Source organism: Bufo gargarizans, chromosome 4 (assembly GCF_014858855.1).
Source record: "Bufo gargarizans isolate SCDJY-AF-19 chromosome 4, ASM1485885v1, whole genome shotgun sequence".
NCBI lineage: Eukaryota > Metazoa > Chordata > Amphibia > Anura > Bufonidae > Bufo > Bufo gargarizans.
The window spans coordinates 38,735,146-38,757,166 of NC_058083.1; the positions used below are offsets into that span (position 1 = coordinate 38,735,146).

At 45.5% G+C, this 22,021-nt stretch overlaps 1 protein-coding gene across 2 annotated transcripts in view; it reads left to right on the top strand.

Moving 5' to 3' along the window:
• The window catches only part of LOC122934971 (cytochrome P450 2K6-like), a 149,486-nt gene that overhangs the window by 90,825 nt on the left and 36,640 nt on the right, over positions 1-22,021 (top strand). The window contains exons 5-6 of one of the 2 annotated variants that reach the window (XM_044290656.1): positions 3,757-3,917; positions 4,066-4,242. In XM_044290656.1, the coding sequence (XP_044146591.1) occupies positions 3,757-3,917; positions 4,066-4,242 (338 nt within the window). The remainder of the gene's footprint in view (positions 1-3,756; positions 3,918-4,065; positions 4,243-22,021) is intronic. The other variant, XM_044290657.1, reaches the window with a different exon arrangement.

Genomic DNA, 22,021 nt, shown 5'->3' on the forward strand with positions numbered 1-22,021 from the left:
ATATTCGTCATTATTCGATTTATCGCGAATAATATGTGATTTAATTATTTGCGTATTGCGATTTTCTTTTAACTGTATAAGGCAACTTTCCAATTGGTTGGCTATTTAGAATATTCACATTTTTTTTTTCCAATCTGTACAGTTGTTCGCATACTCCTCACCAACAAGCGTCCCCGTCACCATGGGAACGCCTGTGGATTAGAAAATACCATCGGATCTGAGTTTTCCCTGAGATCGTGAAAACTCAGATCCGATGGTATATTCTAACCCACAGGCGTTCCATGGTGACGGGGATGCTTGTTGGGGAGGAGTATGTGAACAACCGTATAGATTGGAAAAAAAAAAAGACGAATATTCTAAAAAACTAATGCATTCCCTATATTGCTATAAATTTGTTTTTTAGAATATTCATCATTTTATTTTTCATTTAAAAACATGATTCCTTCCTGATTAAGTTGCTTGTGGGCCAATGACTAATTGACCCACAAGAAAGAAGCAGGGAGGAATCATGTTTTCAGATGTTAAAAAATTACGAATATTCGATATAGCGAATATATAGCACTATATTTGTAATATTTGCAGATTTGCAAAGTTGTGATATTCACAATTAATATTCGCTATTTGAATATATGACCTCAACACTAATGGCCATCAGTCTTTCACCTCACCCCCTTGCAAATCAGCCAAGCAGTCTGAGCCCCATGTCATGCAGCAGTCTCTTCTGCTTTTAGATGACTCTGCTGGCACGGTTTCCCATCCACCTAGCCCTGCCCCAGAAGTGGAATACATTGAATGCACTAATGCCCAACCACTTATGTTTCAAGATGAGGACATGGGAATACCACCGCAGCACGTCTCTGAAGAGGACAAAACACAGGTGTTAACTGCTGCGGCTGCAGTGTGCAGACCAACAAGGAGGGCGGGGGGGAAGACTGAGGGAAGATGATGTGGAGGACGATGAGGTCCTAGACCCCACATCGAATGAAGGTCATGACAGTGGCTTTCATAGTTTGGAGGAAGAGGCAGTGGTCACACCAAGCCAACAGCACAGCAAAAGAGGGAGCAGGGTGCAAAAGCAGAGCGGACGTCTCGAAGACAGTACACCTGCTACTGCCCACCGCATCCAGGGACCGAGCACACCAAAGCCAGCTCCAAGTAGATCCCTGGCATGGCAGTTCTTCACACAATGTGCTGATGACAAGACATGAGTGGTTTGCATGCTGTGCAATCAGAGCCTGAAGCGAGGCATTAACATTCTGAACCTGAGCACAACCTGCATGACCAGGCATCTAAGTGCAAAGCACAAGCTGCAGTAGAGTAGACACCTCAAAAACCAAGAAAGGTCTCTGGCTCCTCCTGCTTCCTCTTCTGCTGCAGTCTCGGCCTCTTCATCCCCCTCTGGATTGACGGTGGCACCTGCCACCCCTCAAACAGAGGATATGCGAGCAACGCCACCACCTCGGTCACCAAGCATCTCCACAATGTCCAATGAAAACGTTCAGCTGTCTATCTCCCAAACACTGGAGAGAAAGCAGAAGTACCCACCTACCCACCCTTGATCCCTGGCCCTGAATGCCAGCATTTCTCAACTACTGGCCTTTGAAATTCTGTCATTCCGTCTGGTGGAGACAAACTGTTTCAGACAGCTGATGGTGGTTGCTGTCCCACAGTACGTCATCCAGCCGCCACTACTTCTCCAGGTGAGCCGTCCCTTCCCTGCACAACCAAGTGGCGGATAAAATCAAGTGTGCACTGCGCAAAGACATCTGTGGCAAGGTCCACCTAACCATAGATACGTGGACCATAAAGCACGGGCAGGGAAGCTAAATCTCCCTAACTGGTAAATGTAGTGGTGGCTAGGCCCCAGGCGGATAGCGTTTTTTGTGCATGTCCTTCCACCACCAAGGATCGCAGGGCATTATTCTTTGCCTCCTGTTACCTCATCCTCCTACTTGGAATCCTCCTCCTCTTCTACCACCTTCTCATCTGGTCAGTGAAAGACCTTCACCACCAACTTCAGCACAGCCAGGGGTAAACATCAGCAGGCAGTTCTAAAATTGATGTGTTTGGGGGACAAACCCCACACCGCGCAGGAGCTGTGGAGGGGTATAGAAAAACAGACCAATGAGTGGTTGCTGCCAGTGAGCCTCAATCCCGGCCTGGTGGTGTGCAATAATCGGCGTTCTCATCCTGCTGCTGCTCGCCTGTCTGTGCTGCAGAGGAACTTCGGCCTTCCTGCTCACCGCCTCATATGCGACGTGCCCACGAGGTGGAACTACACATTGCATATGCTAGAGAGACTATGCGAGCAGCAGCAGGCGATAGTGAAGATTTAGCTGCAGCATGCAGCACGCAATCACCTAAATCACTTAGGGCGATGATGGAAGAGGATGTGGTAAAGGAGGAGGAGGAAGAGTAGGAGGAAGAGCGGTCATTTCAAAGGGTTTCAGGCCAGTCATTTATAAGTGGCTCAGAGGGTGGGTTCCTGCACCAGCAGAGACAAGGTACACATTTGGCCAGCCAGGGCACAGTTCTGGAGGAGGAGGAACCATGTTCACAGCAGAGTGGCACCCAACACAGCTCGTGGCAATCACTGGAGCATGGCTGGGGGGATACGGAGGACACAGATGATACACCTCCCACAGAGGACAGCTTGTCCTTACCTTTAAGCAGCCTGGCACACATGAGCGACTACATGCTGCAGTGCCTGCGCAATGACCGCAGAGTTGCCCACATTTTAATGTGTGCAGGCTGCTGGGTGACCACCCTGCCTGATCCCCGTTACAAAGACAACGTGCCAGACTAAATTCCCTCACTGGAGCATGATAGGAGGGAAGATGTGTGACTACAGTCGCATGGTGGTAGACGCGCTCCTAAGAGCATTCCCAACTGACACCAGTGGACAATTGGAAGCACAAGGACAAGGCAGAGGAGGAGGAAGAAGTCGACAACACAGCTGGGTCACCGCCAGTACCTCAGAAGGCAGGGTTAGCATGGCCGACATGTGGAAAAGCTTTGTCAACTAACCACAACAACCGGCACCACCAGCTGATATGGAACGTCTTAGCAGGAGGCAGCATTTGAACAACATGGTGGAACAGTACCTGTGCACACATCTACACGTACTGACTGATGGTTCTGTCCCATTCAATTTCTGGGTCTCCAAATTGTCCACATGGCCTGAGCTTGCCCTTTATGCCTTGGAGGTGCTGGCCTGCCCTGCAGCCAGTGTATTGTCTGAACGTGTGTTTAGCACGACTGCAGGGGGTTATCATAGGTTATATTTCCCAATGTTTTGGGGCATACCCTAATTTAAACATAATTTTTTTAATTAAAACCGAAAAACAATGTAGGCTACCTCCTCCTCCTCCTCCACCGCCGCTTCCACCTACACTACCACATCCACCGCCTCCTCAACCTCCTACTCCATATTGACCTCGTCCTCCAAGTTCAAGATTATTATTTTAAATTTTTACGTATTTTATGTTATTTTAAGTCATTTCCCTATCCACATTTGTTTGCAGAGCACTTGCCATGCTCTTAACCACATTTTGCTGCAGAGTGGCAGAGACCTAAATGTTTCATGCGCAGGCACAGGTCGCAACAGAGTAAAGGGAGTAAGAGGAACATCCAGGTGTCCGCTCAACTCTAGTGACTTCTCAGGTGCACATTCTGGGTATCAACATCATGTAATCTGGTGTGTTAAACAAAGAAAATCAGTTAAAAAGTTAAAATCATGTTTTTTTTCTTTTTCAGGAAAGCCCTGTAATAATCAGAAATTCTTTAAAGCTGCTGTAACCAATATAATTGTGACTATACTGCTGAATAAAAGATATGAATATGAAGATCCAACCATTCTGAGGATTTTGGCTATAGTCACTGAAAATACAAAACTTCTTAACAGTCCCTGGGTCATGGTAAGTGGTTCTTACAGTATATTGTCTATCTATCTTTGTATCTCTCTCTCTCTATCGGTCTATCTGTTTCATGACTTGCAATTAATATCTAGCTATCTCTTTAAGTTCAATTTGTAAAACATTAATTCGTATTTCATGTATGTTGTAGCTGTACAATAGTTTTCCACTTCTGTTTAAATGGCTGCCCGGACCTCACAAAACAGTTAGTGAAAATATGAAGGAGCTTAAGAGCTTTGTAAGAAAAACATTTACAAAAGAGACAAAAGAACTGGACGTAAATGACCAAAGGAACCTTGTTGATGCCTTCTTAGCCAAGCAACTAGAGGTATGACAAATTATGTATCAGTTTTCAGAAAAAAAAATGTGCAAACAAATGCAGCAATGAAAAAAATAATCAAAAACATACCACAATCGAATTAATTATGCAAATCGCTTGACCAAACAAAAAGTGTGGATTCAGTACTCTACAGTCGTGACTAGAAATGAGCGAGTTGAAGCTGACATAGTGGAATTTGATCCGAATTGTAGGAAAAATTCTATTTGCAACGAATGTGAATATTCTTGCGCTTTGTGGTAACGAATCACATTTTTTCCTAAAAAGGCAGCTGCACGTTTGAGGACATGGAACAAGGAACTCTGGTAAGGCGGGATGGCCCAGATTGACATGCATTCAGCCAATCAGCAGCCAGCCAGTCCTGTGATGTCATAGCCTTATTAATAGCCATCTTGGATTCTGCCATTTGCCAGTGTACTGAGTGCAGGGAGAGACATCTGCAAGCGCTAGGGACAGTGATAGAAAAAAGATATTTAATTGTTCAGAAAAAGCGATTTACAAGTGCATGGAAAGATAATTCAAGATGCACTGACTGGGGATCTAAATTGCCATTATACAGCTCTGTAATTCCATCAAACCGGTCTTCTTATTGGGGCGCAAGTGCTGGTTGATACAGCCATTAACGGGGTTTATTACAAGGTAATATTTCTATGTCTTATTTGCCCTTTTGCAGTACAGTTATATGTTCTAAAGCATGTTTTTGCTAAACCTTTGCTGCTTTTGTGACAGTCCAATACAAGCGTTAAATACTGCAGTAATATTCAGTTTTTTTTTAAAACACCCATTTTATCCTAGATACTACATTTGGGGCCTTTGCTGCATTTGTGACAGTCCAATACAAGCTTTTAATACTGCAGTTATATCCTGGTTTAAAAATAAAAACACCCATTTTGTGCAAGATACTACATATGGAGTCTTTGCTGCTTTTGTGACAGTCCAATACAAGCTTTAAATATCGCTGTTCTGATTTTATAAAAACACCCATTTCGTGCAAAATACTACATATGCCTTTGCTGCATTTCTGACAGTCCAATACAACCAGTCAATACTGCAGTTACATTGTTGGTTGACAAATTAAAAACTTTTGTGACCGTGAAGTAATTGTATAAAATTCACCTGTCACACTGTCGTGTGACCTCAAAAAATGTTTCCTCTTTATGACACCGGCACAGCCTTACTGTCAGTGAATATAATTGTTGACTATTGGTGGTTACATTGTCGCTTGACATAAACCATCTGTTAGTTTGGTTGGTGAACGCAAAGAATGAGGAGAGCGTCAAATAATGGACGTGGCCCCGGTCGTGGTGCTGCTGGTGGAGCTCCTGTTGCAGGGAGAGGACGTGGTAGATCTGTGCCAGCTACACGCACAAGTGAAACACCTTCCTCAGGTGCGAGTAGGCGACAGAACCTGCAGTGGTATTTGGTCGGGCCGAATGCGGCTCTACGAATAGTGAGGCTAGAACAAGTACAGGCGATAGTAGATTGGGTTGCTGACAGTGCCTCCAGTTCCTTCACATTGTCTCCCACCCAGTCCCCTGCTGAAAGATCAGAGTTGCACCTTTGTGGCGTTAATTACATTAAAAAGAAAAAATATATTTGCCTCTCAGCACTGCAGTTATATGTCCTAAAGCCCTTTTTGACGTGTGTTACTGGCACACAAAAAAAAAAATCTGTTGTGTGCTGAAGTGAGAAAATTACAGCTCTTTTTGGCGTGTATAAGTGGGAAAAAGGGCTAAAAAGTGAGAATTTTTTTGGGGTGTTTTAATTTCCTTTTAATTTCTTTATTTGATCTAACATTTAGGGTTAAGTGAACCCGCACTTTAGTTCGGGTTCGTATCGAACTTTAGGGTTTTTAGACCCCGGACGCGAACCCAAACTTTTCAGTTAAAGTTTGTGTTCGAGTTTGGTGTTCGGAGAGTTAATAGCACTTTTTGAAAGGCTGCAGAGCAGCCAATCAAAAAGTGTTTGTCTCTGTGCCCTTAGAAGCCATCACAGCCATGCCTACTAATGGCATGGCTGTGATTGGCCAGTGCAGCATGTGACCCAGCCTCTATATAAGCTGGAGTCATGTAGCGCTGCACGTCACTCTGCTCTTACTAGTGTAGGGATAGGATGCTGCTGCTGTGAGGTAGAGAATAGAAATAATCTATCTGTTATCAGAAGTGCTTGTTGTTAATTCTGCGATCTACAGCAATTTTGTTTTGTGGGTGCAATGCAACATTTTTTTACCCAGCCCTGAGCCCAGTGACACAGAAAAATATGTTTTATCCATCTGTTAGTTAGGTGGGTGTCGGCGGCCATTTTGTGCAAGTTCAGTGCACCAGCACTGCATATGGGCCAGGGACAATGATTTACCCATGTTCTTTTAGTTCAGTGGGCAACATAAACCCATGTTTTAAGTGCACCTGCACTGCATATGTGCCAGGGGAAGGCAAAATAATATAGGGAATCATTTAGTAAGTTCAGGGACCCAGGGGGTGACATATTCATATTTTTTTTTCTGTAAAGTACAATCCATTTAAATCCATCTGTTAGATTAGATTCTGTGGGGACAAATTATAATTTTTTTTTGCTAAAAAGTACATTTGCGCCCTGCACTGCATTTGTGACAGTCCAATACAATATTTAACAGTGCTAAATACCTCTGTTATATTCAGGTTTAAAAATAAAAAAACACCCATTTTGTGCTAGATACTACATTTGAGGCCTTTGCTGCATTTGTGACAGTCCAATACAAGCGTTACATACTGCTGTTATATTCTGGTTAAAAAATAAAATGAAATAAAAATTTTGTGCAAGACACTACATTTGTGGCCTTTTCTGCATTTGTGACAGTCCAATACAAGTGTTAGATATTGCAGTTATATTCTGGTTTAAAAAAACACAAATTTTTGTCCTAGATACTTCATTTATGGCCTTTGCTGCATTTCTGACAGTCCAATACAACCAGTCAATACTGCAGTTACATTATTGGTTGACAAATTTACATTTTTGGTGACCGTGAAGTAATTGTATAAAATTTAGGCCACAGAACCTTCAGTGTTATTTGGTAGGGCCGAATGCGGCTCTACGAACGGTGAGGCCAGAACAAGTACAGGCGATCGTAGATTGGGTGGCTGACTGTGCCTCCAGTTCCTTCACATTGTCTCCCACCCAGTCTCCTACGGATAGATCAGAGTTGTCACCTGCAGCCCATGGCCATCTGTCTTTCAAATCAGGCAAGCAGTCTGAGCCCCAAGTCATGCAGCAGTCTGTTATGCTTTTTGATGACATCCACATAGCCCTGCACCAGAGGTGGAAGAGATTGAGTGCACTGATGCCCAACCACTTTTGTTTCAGGATGAGGACATTGGAAGACCACGGCAACATGTCTCTGATGATGACGAAACACAGGTCCCAACTGTTGCGGCTTTCTGTAGTCTGCAGACAGGTTAGGGGTACAGAGTGGGTGGAAGATGATGTGGAGGATAATGAGGTACTAGACCCCACATGGAATTAAGGTCATGCGAGTGACTAGGGTGCAAAAGCATCTGTTACATTCTCAGGTGACATTTTAACATTTTTGCTGTGAATAAAACCCTGCTCTGCATAGGTGACAGTGACCAATTTTTTTTTTTTAAATCGTCTGTTACATTCTCAGGTGACATTTTAACATTTTTGCCGTATACAAACCCCTGCTTTGCATAGGTGACAGGGAACAAATTTTTGTAAAATCTTCTGTTCAATTGGTGGGTGACATGAACCCAAATTTGCCATGAATAAACCCTTGCTCTGCATTGTTGACAGGGACCGTCATTTTAAAAAATTGTCTGTTCTGTTGGTGGGTGACATTAACCCATTTTTGCTGATGAAAAACCCCTGCTCTGCATAGGTGACATCTTTAATTGACGCACGCCCCCTCCTTTCATTCAATCCTTCCACTTTAACAACTTGTCCCACATTTCCGCTCAATCACATTGCAGACATTGTCCTCCCTTGGATGTGGTATCACTTTCTCAGGCTCCCTCTCCGGCATGGAACCCTGATTCACCGTTATCCGTGATCATCATGGTAGGCGCATAAAAGAACATCGGAAGTTGATAGAGTAGATATTCAATTGGATCGTGGATGTCACGGGGATGTGCGATCAGGCAGAAGTTATTTAGAGTCAACAAAGCGACAGCAGTGCCTTTCCTGTATAACGTTTTCAAATCCAAAATACCCCAGTGACATTCCCTGTAATTTTTTATTAATCATTCCAATAACATACGAGTCCTGTATTGTTATTTATCGTCACTACCTCCCGGAGTCGGGAGTGGGTAATTGCCGCGCACACCCTCCTTTACTTTAATGCTTTTGCTTCAATAATTTGTCCCACATTTCCACTCTATCACATTTCATTTCATCCATTGACCTCCCTTGGATGTGGTATCCCTTTCTCAGGCTCCCTCTCCGGCATTGAACCCTGATTCCCTGTTACCCGTGATCACCATGTTAGGTGCATAAAACAATGGAAGATATCCAATTGAATCAAGGTCATCACGGGGACGTGCGTCATGTTTGAGCAGTATGTGTGCACATGCCTACACATACTGACTGATTGGTCTGCCCCCTTCAACTTCTGGGTCTCCAAATTGGGCACATGGCCTGAACTTGCCCTTTACGCCTTGGAGGTGCTGACCTGCCCTGCAGCTAGTGTATTGTCTGAACGTTTGTTTTACCACAGCAGGAGAGGGTTATCAAAGAGAAGCGCTGCCGCCTGTCCACAGTCAAAGTGGACAAACTCACATTCATTAAAATGAACCAGCCAGGCATCCTACAGGACTTGTCCGTACCTTGTGCAGAATAGACATGTATACCGGCCTCACCCAGCCTTTGTTGAACTCCAGCGCAGTTTCTCTTTGTTTTAATTTTATATTTTCCAATGTTTTGGGGTCTACTCAAATTTGGCTATCTCCTCCTCCACTGCCGCTTCCACCCACACTGCCACATCCACCGCCTCCTCAACCTCTTACTCCATATGGACCTCCTCCTCGTAGATCAAGATCATTATTTTTTATTTTTATGTATTTTATGTTATTTGAAGTCATTTCCCAATCCACATTTGTTTGCAGAGCACTTGCCATGCTCTTAACACATTTTGCTGTCTTTTGAAGCCCTCTAGCCCTTTCCATGACTTTTTTTAGAGGCATTTTAGTCCTCCAAAGTTCGGGGTACCAAAATCAAACTTTTTTGTGAAGTTTGGCCGAAACCGTCGATCACGACCATCCAGGTGTCCGCTGAACTCTACTAACAATATGTCAGACAAGTGCCAAGCCCTGCACAGGGGAGTAGCAGAGACCTAAATGTTTCACATGCAGGCACAGGTCGCAACAGAGTAAGGGGGCATGGCAGCAGGGGTCGTAGTGAAAGGCATGAGCTCCCGGTGTCATCTAGCGGCTGTGTCTTGACCAGTAACCCAACGGTTCTTGAATGGTTGACTTGGTCATCCACTACGTCCCAAGTGACATCAGACACCCCCAGCCAAGAGTCGGTGAGTTCCTCTGACACGACTGTAACACAAGCCCTCTGTTTGTCTGTTGAGATGATTGGGTTACATACAGTTTTTGGCCTAATTGCCTCCCAGGCAGAGGGGAGGCATTGTGTGTCCTGTATGGGAGTTTTCATAAACAATGGGATTTTATTGTCTGGAGATGATTGGGTTACAAATAGGGATGAGCGAACTCGAACTGTATAGTTCGGGTTCGTACCGAATTTTGGGGTGTCTGTGACACGGACCCGAACCCAGACATTTTCGTAAAAGTCCGGGTTTGGTGTTCGTCGCTTTCTTGGCGCGTTTGTGACGCTTTCTTGGCGCTTTTTGAAAGGCTGCAAAGCAGCCAATCAACAAGCGTCATACTACTTGCCCCAAGAGGCCGTCACAGCCATGCCTACTATTGGCATGGCTGTGATTGGCCAGAGCACCATGTGACCCAGCCTCTATTTAAGCTGGAGTCACATAGCGCCGCCCGTCACTCTGCTCTGATTAGCGTAGGGAGAGGTTGCGGCTGCGACAGTAGGGCGAGATTAGGCAGATTAACTTCTCCAAAGGACTTGATTAATCGATCGATCTGCAGCTGTGCATCATTGAGCTGCTGAAATTCAATTGCTCACTGTTTTTAGGCTGCCCAGACCGTTTGTCAGTCACTTTTTTCTGGGGTGATCGGCGGCCATTTTGTGTCTTGTGCGGTGCTGCGACCAAGTGCATCCAAGCTGCGACCAAGTGCATTTAACCCTCAATGGTGTGGTTGTTTTTTGGCTAAAGCCTACATCAGGGTGAAGCTGTCACACCAAGTGCATTTAACCAGCAATAGTCTGTTTATTTTTTGGCCAAATACTACATCAGGGGCAAGCTGCGCCTGTCACCAAGTGCATTTAACCCTCAATGGTGTGGTTGTTTTTTGGCTAAAGCCTACATCAGGGTGAAGCTGTCACACCAAGTGCATTTAACCAGCAAAAGTCTGTTTATTTTTTGGCCATATACTACATCAGGGGCAAGCTGCGCCTGTCACCAAGTGCATTTAACCCTCAATGGTGTGGTTGTTTTTTGGCTAAAGCCTACATCAGGGTGAAGCTGTCACACCAAGTGCATTTAACCAGCAATAGTCTGTTAATTTTTTGGCCATATACTAAATCAGGGGCAAGCTGCGCCCGTCACCAAGTGCATTTAACCAGCAATAGTCTGTTCATTTTTTGGCCATATACTACATCAGGGGCAAGCTGCGCCCGTCACCAAGTGCATTTAACCCTCAGTAGTGTAGTTGGTCAAGCTGTCACACCAAGTGCATTTAACCAGCAATAGTCTGTTCATTTTTTGGCCATATACTACATCAGGGGCAAGCTGCGCCCTTCACCAAGTGCATTTAACCCTCAGTAGTGTGGTTGGTCAAGCTGTCACACCAAGTGCATTTAACCAGCAATAGTGTGGTTATTTTTTGGCCATATCCCAGTCTAATTCTGTCACTAAATCCATACCGGTCACCCAGCGCCTAAATACTAGGCCTCAAATTTATATCCCGCTAAATCTGTCGTTACCGCTGTACTGTTGTGGCTGGGCAAGTTATTTAGTGTCCGTCAAAGCACATTTTTTGTTCAGGGTTGAAATACAATTCCCAATTTAGCAATTTCATAATTTAGTGGTTTCTGCTATATCAGAGCTATTTGAAATCTATCCCTAAAAGGGTATATAATATTCAAGGTGCACATAGGGTCATTCAGAATAACTTCACACACACGCTACTGTGCATTTCCAAGTCTAATTCTTTTTTTTTTTATATTAAAGTTTTATTGTTTTTCAACAAGAAACAAAGGGTAACAGGGTACCAAGGTAAAGGCACGCAGGCCTTAACAGAGTCATGAAGTAAGACGAGTGCATTACAACATATTCCACTTGATAGTATCACATTAACCTAGACTGCATATTCAGATCAATCATAAGCAGTACGATGTCACGCGAAGCAGCCTCACATTAGGGAGTAAATAGCATATCAATAAACAGTATCAAACTAGCTCGACCTGGCCATGGAGAAACAACTTAATTTCGCTCGTATATGTATAGAACACAAGAGTCGAGGACCAATATATAGCAGAGGGGGGGAGAAAGGCCCAATCCTACTTGCGACATCTTAGCTCCATACATTGGCTCCCACCTCCCCTTGTAGATAGAGTAAGGACTTCCGGGAGGGGAGTCAATAGTGTATATGCTGGTCACCCAGCTCTGTAGCGCGACCTCGCCATGCTAGATAGTAGTTCATTTTTGTGGGTTCCTGAAATCTGCCCAGAGTGCCCAATTCTTCAGAAAAGTGCCATGAGCACGCATTTCCCAAGAGGATAATTCTTCAAACCTCTGGATTTGATCTAATTTTTGGATCCAGTCTTCCACAGTTGGGATGTGGGGCTGGAGCCAATGTTTGGGAAGCAAGAGGCGCGCTGCTATAAGCATTTGCTTAAACATATAGGGCAGTTTCCCCCTGTGATCAGATGAGGGGAAAGAAAGAAGAGCCAGCTGTGGGGAAGGATGAATGGAGGTCTTACAGATCTCGTTTGAATGGGCAAATATCTCAGACCACCATTTATGAATAATAGGGCAGGTCCACCATATATGTATGAATGTACCCCTCTCCCCATGGCACCTCCAGCATACGTCCGAGGCCGAATTTGAATATAAAGATGTTCTATCAGGCGTGTTGTACCATCTGGTGAGAATCTTATAATTATTCTCTTGAATTCGAACGCAGCGAGAGGCCCCATGGGGAGAGCTCAGGAGACTGGAAAGCTTGTCATATGGAATAACTATATCTAGATCCCTCTCCCAACCCATAATGAATGCCGGTTTTACGAGCAAAGGAGGCGAGCGGATCCTACCATGAATCATCGATATAACTTTCTTGGGAGGGGAGTGAGAAGAGATGATTGATTCAAACCACACTATGGGGCGATAAAGGTCTCCTATCTGTACATGTTGTTTTAGATAAGCTCTAAGGTACGTAATGGCAAAGGTGTCACCTGGGCGGGGGTTTAAAAGGGCTTTCATCGAGTGAAGATCTAACCAGTCACCTGTGTGTAGTGTCAGAGCCACTAACTGTAAAGGTGTGGATTTGAGCTCTTGAGAGGTAGCAGCACGTAAAGTAAGAGGAGCAGTGTCTATGATGTCCTTTACTGTCAGAAGCGGGGAGGGGAAAGGAACGGAGTTATATGAGGACAAGAGCCATTTCCAGACCTCTAGCGCTGCTTTTATTAATGGGTAAGGGGCGTATTGACTCGGGATAATCGTTTGGGAACCAAGAAGTAAAGCCCTAGGGGAGCTTTGTAGAATATCCACTTCTGCCTCCACCAAGAGCGAGTGGGGGGGGGGCCGCAACCATGCCACTACTCGGGCTAGAAGGATAGCCCTACCATAGTTTTCAGGATTTGGCAGGCCAATCCCTCCCTCATGTCTGGGCCTGGTAAGCAAAGAGTATGAGAGCCTTGCTTTTTTGTTATTCCAAATAAAGGCCCTAAATTTTTTTGCTATTTGCTCATAATAGTGTCTGGGGACTGTGATGGGCAATACCTGTTGAAGATAAGTTAGGCGTGGAAGAATCAGTGATGCGAGGAGGTTCTTGCGGCCGAACCACGAGAGAGTTGGGTTAGATTGTGCCAGATTATCTATAGCTTCGAATATGGATTCCTTTAGGGGGGTGTAATTAAGGGAAAAAAGATCCTGAATATTAGGGCTAATTTTGACTCCTAAGTAAGTGATCGTGGGTGAGGACCAATTAAAGGATGAGCCTACCCTTAGCTGATTTATTGTAGATTGGGGCACCCCTACGCAAAGGACTAAGGATTTGTTAGCATTGATTTTAAAATCCGAAGCTGCACTGAAGCAGTCTAAATGATATTGAATACGCGGTAGGGAAGCTTTAGGGTTATTTGTCATTATGAGAACATCATCCGCAAATGCAGCAACTTTTTGCTCCCTGCCTCCCAAACATAGACCAGATATCTCCCCATCTCTCCTTACAATAGCCAAAAGAGGTTCTAGCGCCAATATAAATCGGAGGGGTGAGAGGGGGCAACCTTGCCGTGTCCCATTGCTTATCAGGAAAGGGTCTGACAAGCTTCCATTTATTTGTACTCTCGCTGATGCCCGCTCATACATGGTAAAGGTCGCGTCAATGAAGGGACCAGGAAGGCCAAATCTTTGAAGAGTCTGCCGTAAGTATTGCCAGTTCACCCTATCAAACGCTTTCTCCGCGTCTGTACTAAGGAGAAGCAAAGGGGAGGAAAGTCTTTTGGCGTGGCAAATGACGTTTATCACTCTGGACGTATTATCTTTGCCTTCTCTTGCGCGGATAAAGCCGACCTGGTCCCCATGTATGAGGGAGGGGAGGAAGGAAGCTAGTCGGTTCGCTAACATCTTGGCTAGGAGCTTGAGGTCTATGTTTAGGAGGGAGATGGGCCTATAATTAGAGCAGCATTTGGGGTCTTTCCCCTCTTTCGGTATAAGTGTAATGTGCGCCATAGTCATGTCTCTTGAAAGCGGGTTTCCCAACAGGGATTGGTTACAGACCTTCAACAGATGGGGTAAGAGAATTCCTTGAAGGGTCTTGTAATAAGCAAGGGGAAGCCCGTCCGGACCTGGGCTCTTTCCGGCTGTCATTTGTAGCATTGCATTTTTAAGTTCTAAGATGGAGAAAGGGGCTTCTAGTTTTAATTTCTGGTCTGTTGAGATTTGTGGTATTTTGGACGCGTCTAAAAAACTTCCAATGAGCGAGGTTCGTTGATCAGTGGGGGCTGAGGAGGAAAGGTTATAAAGGTTACTGTAATAATCTCGAAATTGCTCCGCAATCTGAGAAACCGAAAAGATAGATTGGCCATCTGGAGAAGAAAGCTGGTGAACATAGTTCGAAGATCTCCTTCCCTTAATCCTGCTTATCAAGAATTTTGAAGCTTTGTCACCATGAGCAAAGAACTTATGTTGAGCACTCAAAAAGAACTTTGCTGTTTTAGCTGATAAGAGGGATTGGAGTTTCGCCCTATATTCAGAGAGTTCTTCTAGCTGTGATTTTAGAAGGGTAGATTTGTGGTAGGACTCAAGATCCCGTATCTTTTTAAGGACCTCATCCATTGCCTTTTCTTGGAGTTTCTTTCTAAAGGAGCCCACACTGATAAAGTGGCCCCTTATAACTGGTTTATGGGCATCCCACAGGGTATTAGCGGAAATATCCGTACTGTCATTCAGTGAGAAATAATCTTTTAAGTGCTTTGAGGCCTGATCTATCAAGTCTTGGGAGCCCAATAAGGTCTCATTAAGGCGCCATTTAAAACAGGTAGGATTTTTAGAGGGAGCAAGTATCTTAATAAATATAGGGGAGTGGTCTGATATATGGATAGAGCCAATTGATGCAGAGTTGCAGAGGTGGAGGTGTTCTTTAGAGATGAACATGTAGTCCAGCCGGTGATAAGTGTCATGGGCCGGGGAGTAGAAAGAGTAGTCTAGGGAGTTGGGATGGAGGGAGCGCCATGAGTCTACCAGGTGAAGATCCCACAGGCTTTTCCTTATGAACTTGAGAGATCTGCCTGAGTGGGAAGATCTGCGTGATGACGTATCTAAGAGAGGGAAAAGGGCCACATTTAGGTCTCCCCCCATAATCACGATCCCTTCCTTGAAGGAGCTGACAATTGGGACCAGAGTAGCTACCCATTGGGGTTGGTTAGCGTTAGGACCATATATGTTGATGAAGGTGTATATTTGCTGTCCAATGGAGCCCTTAATCAACAAATATCTACCCTCTGGGTCTAAAACCTGGTCTACGAGCTTAAACGGAATTCTCCTGTTAAAGCCTATACTAACCCCACATGAAGCTGAGGAGTTACCCCCACAGTGATACCAATCAGAGAAATAAGAGAACTGCATGTTGGGGTAACGGTTGAACCGAAAATGCGTCTCCTGGAGGAACACCACCTCAGCCTTGGCTTTCCTTAAAATGGCAAAGACTTGACTCCTTTTGGAGGGAGAGTGAAAGCCCTTGACATTGTAAGAAGCAATGTGTAAGTCAGCCATATTGTGAAGTGTAGATGCAAGTACCTCTGTGCTGGAGGTGTCCCCTCCAAGAGAGCAAAAAGGTATTAAGCGTTCTCTTCTCTTGATCAGCAGCCGTCCCCAAGATGCAGCCTCGTACACACGCAGTGGATAGAAGTGACTCGTACCTTGGAAGAAAAAGAGGGTGAGAATACGGAACAAAACAGGAAAGAACAAACAATAAGGAATTAAGCATACAGTTACATGCTACAATCATGAGGGGGAAGTGTGGTCTTGTGACCGAGTAAGAGGTCATATAACATCTCAGCTAGGGCCATAGATTTTTCAGAGAGGGAGAGTCTTCCTGAACATTCCAACGGGACTAGACAGGGATGTAAAACTAAGCAGTCTTGCCTATATTAACCTGTCATTAAATCAGCAGGCCAGGACCTACTCAAGAAAGAAAAAGCAATGGAAAAAACCAAAAATAGATCCCAGACATAATGAGCAGGAACTTCTGTGTCCTAGGCTAATGATCCTGGGAAAGGCTTCTTGGAGTGAACTGCAAGCCTCTCTTCCTGGATCTGGAATTCTTAGGAGTACGCGGGACCTCAAAAGGAACGACTTTGGGCAGTTCTGGAAGGTCCTTCAGGTCTTGGTAGAGTTCCCAGTTCTCAATCGGTAATGGATCGATATTCAGGATGTCATAGGTGGCGAACAGGTCGGTAAAGGAAGCGATGAATACTTTCTTCCCAGAGAAGGAGAACGACAGCCCGAATGGATAGGACCAACGATAAAGGACTTTATTAGACCGGAGCCAATCGGTCAAGGGCTTCAGTGCTCGGCGTTTCCTCAAGGTAGAGGGGGCCAAATCTTGGTAGATTTCAATCTTAGAGTCCCCATACAATAAATCTGTGGCGTTGCGGGCGGCCTCTAAGATGGCGGACTTGACCGGAAAGTTCAGAAGCTTACATATGACGTCTCTAGGGGGCTCAGACGGCTTGGGTTTCGGGCGGAGAGCCCTGTGAGCCCGTTCCACGATCACTTCACGTGTATAATCAGGCCCCAGTAGAGAGTTGAAGATAGAGAGGACAGCTGCCGGTATGTCACCTGGTTGTATCGCTTCAGATATCCCGCGGATCCTCAGGTTATTACGGCGCCCTCTGTTTTCTTGATCCTCTATCATATTGTGAAGCCCGTTCAGGTAAGATGAACACCGGCTCAGAGCATCTGTCGTTGCAGCTTGGTGGATCAGAGACGCAGCTTGGAGCGATTCCACGGCCTCTACCCGATCGCCGATGTGCTTTACCTCCTGCCTGAGCGCGGAGATTTCGGTAAGGATGGGTTCCATAACCCTACTCAGGGCCCGATCCAGATAATTTCTGGTGAGGGGGAGATCGGCACAAGCCTGCGTTTCTTCCGTGTCACTGTCTCCCTCTGAAAGAGCCTGCGCGCGCTTCTGCACCTTCGTCTGTGGTGTCGGCGCCATCTTGGCTTCCTTCTGAGTCACCGTGGCGGCAGCTTTTCTGAGGAATTTCTCCATCTCTCCAGGAGGGATCTGAGTTTTAGAGGTGGTGGAGTGTTCACCCTGCTTCGGGTTGCCAATCTTGACCATTCTCTCTCAATGAAGCGTCTGGTAGCTGGAGTTATGAGCAAACCTCTCAGGAGAGCTGTGAACTATGCAGCCATCTCCATCCGGCGCTAGCTCCGCCCCCTCCAAGTCTAATTCTGTCACTAAATCCATACCGGTCACCCAGCGCCTAAATACTAGACCTCAAATTTATATCCCGCTAAATCTGTCGTTACCGCTGTACTGTTGTGGTTGGGCAAGTTATTTAGTGTCCGTCAAAGCACATTTTTTGTTCTGGGTTGAAATACAATTCCCAATTTAGCAATTTCATAATTTAGTGGTTTCTACTATATCAGAGCTATTTGAAATCTATCCCTAAAAGGGTATATAATATTCAAGGTGCACATAGGGTCATTCAGAATAACTTCACACACACGCTACTGTGCATTTCCAAGTCTAATTCTGTTAGTAAATCCATACCGGTCACCCAGCGCCTAAATACTAGGCCTCAAATTTATATCCCGCTAAATCTGTCGTTACCGCTGTACTGTTGTGGCTGGGCAAGTTATTTAGTGTCCGTTAAAGCACATTTTTTGTTCAGGGTTGAAATACAATTCCCAATTTAGCAATTTCATAATTTAGTGGTTTCTGCTATATCAGAGCTATTTGAAATCTATCCCTAAAAGGGTATATAATATTCAAGGTGCACATAGGGTCATTCAGAATAACTTCACACACACGCTACTGTGCATTTCCAAGTCTAATTCTGTCACTAAATCCATACCGGTCACCCAGCGCCTAAATACTAGGCCTCAAATTTATATCCCGCTAAATCTGTTGTTACCGCTGTCCTGTTGTGGATGGGCAAGTTATTTAGTGTCCGTCAAAGCACATTTTTTGTTCTGGGTTGAAATACAATTCCCAATTTAGCAATTTCATAATTTAGTGGTTTCTGCTATATCAGAGCTATTTGAAATCTATCCCTAAAAGGGTATATAATATTCAAGGTGCACATAGGGTCATTCAGAATAACTTCACACACACGCTACTGTGCATTTCCAAGTCTAATTCTGTTAGTAAATCCATACCGGTCACCCAGCGCCTAAATACTAGGCCTCAAATTTATATCCCGCTAAATCTGTCGTTACCGCTGTACTGTTGTGGCTGGGCAAGTTATTTAGTGTCCGTTAAAGCACATTTTTTGTTCAGGGTTGAAATACAATTCCCAATTTAGCAATTTCATAATTTAGTGGTTTCTGCTATATCAGAGCTATTTGAAATCTATCCCTAAAAGGGTATATAATATTCAAGGTGCACATAGGGTCATTCAGAATAACTTCACACACACGCTACTGTGCATTTCCAAGTCTAATTCTGTCACTAAATCCATACCGGTCACCCAGCGCCTAAATACTAGGCCTCAAATTTATATCCCGCTAAATCTGTTGTTACCGCTGTCCTGTTGTGGATGGGCAAGTTATTTAGTGTCCGTCAAAGCACATTTTTTGTTCTGGGTTGAAATACAATTCCCAATTTAGCAATTTCATAATTTAGTGGTTTCTGCTATATCAGAGCTATTTGAAATCTATCCCTAAAAGGGTATATAATATTCAAGGTGCACATAGGGTCATTCAGAATAACTTCACACACACGCTACTGTGCATTTCCAAGTCTAATTCTGTTAGTAAATCCATACCGGTCACCCAGCGCCTAAATACTAGGCCTCAAATTTATATCCCGCTAAATCTGTCGTTACCGCTGTACTGTTGTGGCTGGGCAAGTTATTTAGTGTCCGTTAAAGCACATTTTTTGTTCAGGGTTGAAATACAATTCCCAATTTAGCAATTTCATAATTTAGTGGTTTCTGCTATATCAGAGCTATTTGAAATCTATCCCTAAAAGGGTATATAATATTCAAGGTGCACATAGGGTCATTCAGAATAACTTCACACACACGCTACTGTGCATTTCCAAGTCTAATTCTGTTAGTAAATCCATACCGGTCTCCCAGCGCCTAAATACTAGGCCTCAAATTTATATCCCGCTAAATCTGTCGTTACCGCTGTACTGTTGTGGCTGGGCAAGTTATTTAGTGTCCGTTAAAGCACATTTTTTGTTCAGGGTTGAAATACAATTCCCAATTTAGCAATTTCATAATTTAGTGGTTTCTGCTATATCAGAGCTATTTGAAATCTATCCCTAAAAGGGTATATAATATTCAAGGTGCACATAGGGTCATTCAGAATAACTTCACACACACGCTACTGTGCATTTCCAAGTCTAATTCTGTTAGTAAATCCATACCGGTCACCCAGCGCCTAAATACTAGGCCTCAAATTTATATCCCGCTGAATTTGAATACAATACATTGGGCCAAATAATATTTTTGTTGTTGTGGTGAACCATAACAATGAGGAAAACATCTAGTAAGGGACGCGGACGTGGACATGGTGGTGTTAGTGGACCCTCTGGTGCTGGGAGAGGACGTGGCCGTTCTGCCACATCCACACGTCCTAGTGTACCAACTACCTCAGGTCCCAGTGGCTGCCAGAATTTACAGCGATATATGGTGGGGCCCAATGCCGTTCTAAGGATGGTAAGGCCTGAGCAGGTACAGGCATTAGTCAATTGGGTGGCCGACAGTGGATCCAGCACGTTCACATTATCTCCCACCCAGTCTTCTGCAGAAAGCGCACAGATGGCGCCTGAAAACCAACCCCATCAGTCTGTCACATCACCCCCATGCATACCAGGGAAACTGTCTCAGCCTCAAGTTATGCAGCAGTCTCTTATGCTGTTTGAAGACTCCGCTGGCAGGGTTTCCCAAGGGCATCCACCTAGCCCTTCCCCAGCGGTGGAAGACATAGACTGCACTGACGCACAACCACTTATGTTTCCTGATGATGAGGACATGGGAATACCACCTCAGCATGTCTCTGATGATGACGAAACACAGGTGCCAACTGCTGCGTCTTTCTGCAGTGTGCAGACTGAACAGGAGGTCAGGGATCAAGACTGGGTGGAAGACGATGCAGGGGACGATGAGGTCCTAGATCCCACATGGAATGAAGGTCGTGCCACTGACTTTCACAGTTCGGAGGAAGAGGCAGTGGTGAGACCGAGCCAACAGCGTAGCAAAAGAGGGAGCAGTGGGCAAAAGCAGAACACCCGCCTCCAAGAGACTCCGCCTGCTACTGACCGCCGCCATCTGGGACCGAGCACCCCAAAGGCAGCTTCAAGGAGTTCCCTGGCATGGCACTTCTTCAAACAATGTGCTTTCAACAAGACCCGAGTGGTTTGCACGCTGTGCCATCAGAGCCTGAAGCGAGGCATTAACGTTCTGAACCTGAGCACAACCTGCATGACCAGGCACCTGCATGCAAAGCATGAACTGCAGTGGAGTAAACACCTTAAAACCAAGAAAGTCACTCAGGCTCCCCCTGCTACCTCTTCTGCTGCTGCCGCCTCGGCCTCTTCCTCTACCTCTGGAGGAACGTTGGCACCTGCCGCCCAGCAAACAGGGGATGTACCACCAACACCACCACCACCTCCGTCACCAAGCGTCTCAACCATGTCACACGGCAGCGTTCAGCTCTCCATCTCACAAACATTTGAGAGAAAGCGTAAATTCCCACCTAGCCACCCTCGATCCCTGGCCCTGAATGCCAGCATTTCTAAACTACTGGCCTATGAAATGCTGTCATTTAGGCTGGTGGACACAGACAGCTTCAAACAGCTCATGTCGCTTGCTGTCCCACAGTATGTTGTTCCCAGCCGCCACTACTTCTCCAAGAGAGCCGTGCCTTCCCTGCACAACCAAGTATCCGATAAAATCAAGTGTGCACTGCGCAACGCCATCTGTAGCAAGGTCCACCTAACCACAGATACGTGGACCAGTAAGCACGGCCAGGGACGCTATATCTCCCTAACTGCACACTGGGTAAATGTAGTGGCAGCTGGGCCCCAGGCGGAGAGCTGTTTAGCGCACGTCCTTCCGCCGCCAAGGATCGCAGGGCAACATTCTTTGCCTCCTGTTGCCACCTCCACCTTCTCGGCTTCCTCCTCCTCTTCTTCCACATGCTCATCCAGTCAGCCACACACCTTCACCAACAACTTCAGCACAGCCCGGGGTAAACGTCAGCAGGCCATTCTGAAACTCATATGTTTGGGGGACAGGCCCCACACCGCACAGGAGTTGTGGCGGGGTATAGAACAACAGACCGACGAGTGGTTGCTGCCGGTGAGCCTCAAGCCCGGCCTGGTGGTGTGTGATAATGGGCGAAATCTCGTTGCAGCTCTGGGACTACCCAATTTGACGCACATCCCTTGCTTGGCGCATGTGCTGAATTTGGTGGTGCAGAAGTTCATTCACAACTACCCCGACATGTCAGAGCTGCTGCATAAAGTGCGGGCCGTCTGTTCGCGCTTCCGGCGTTCACATCCTGCTGCTGCTCGCCTGTCTGCGCTACAGCGTAACTTTGGCCTTCCCGCTCACCGCCTCATATGCGACGTGCCCACCAGGTGGAACTCCACCTTGCACATGCTGGACAGACTGTGCGAGCAGCAGCAGGCCATAGTGGAGTTTCAGCTGCAGCACGCACGGGTCAGTCGCACTACAGAACAGCACCACTTCACCACCAATGACTGGGCCTCCATGCGAGACCTGTGTGCCCCGTTGC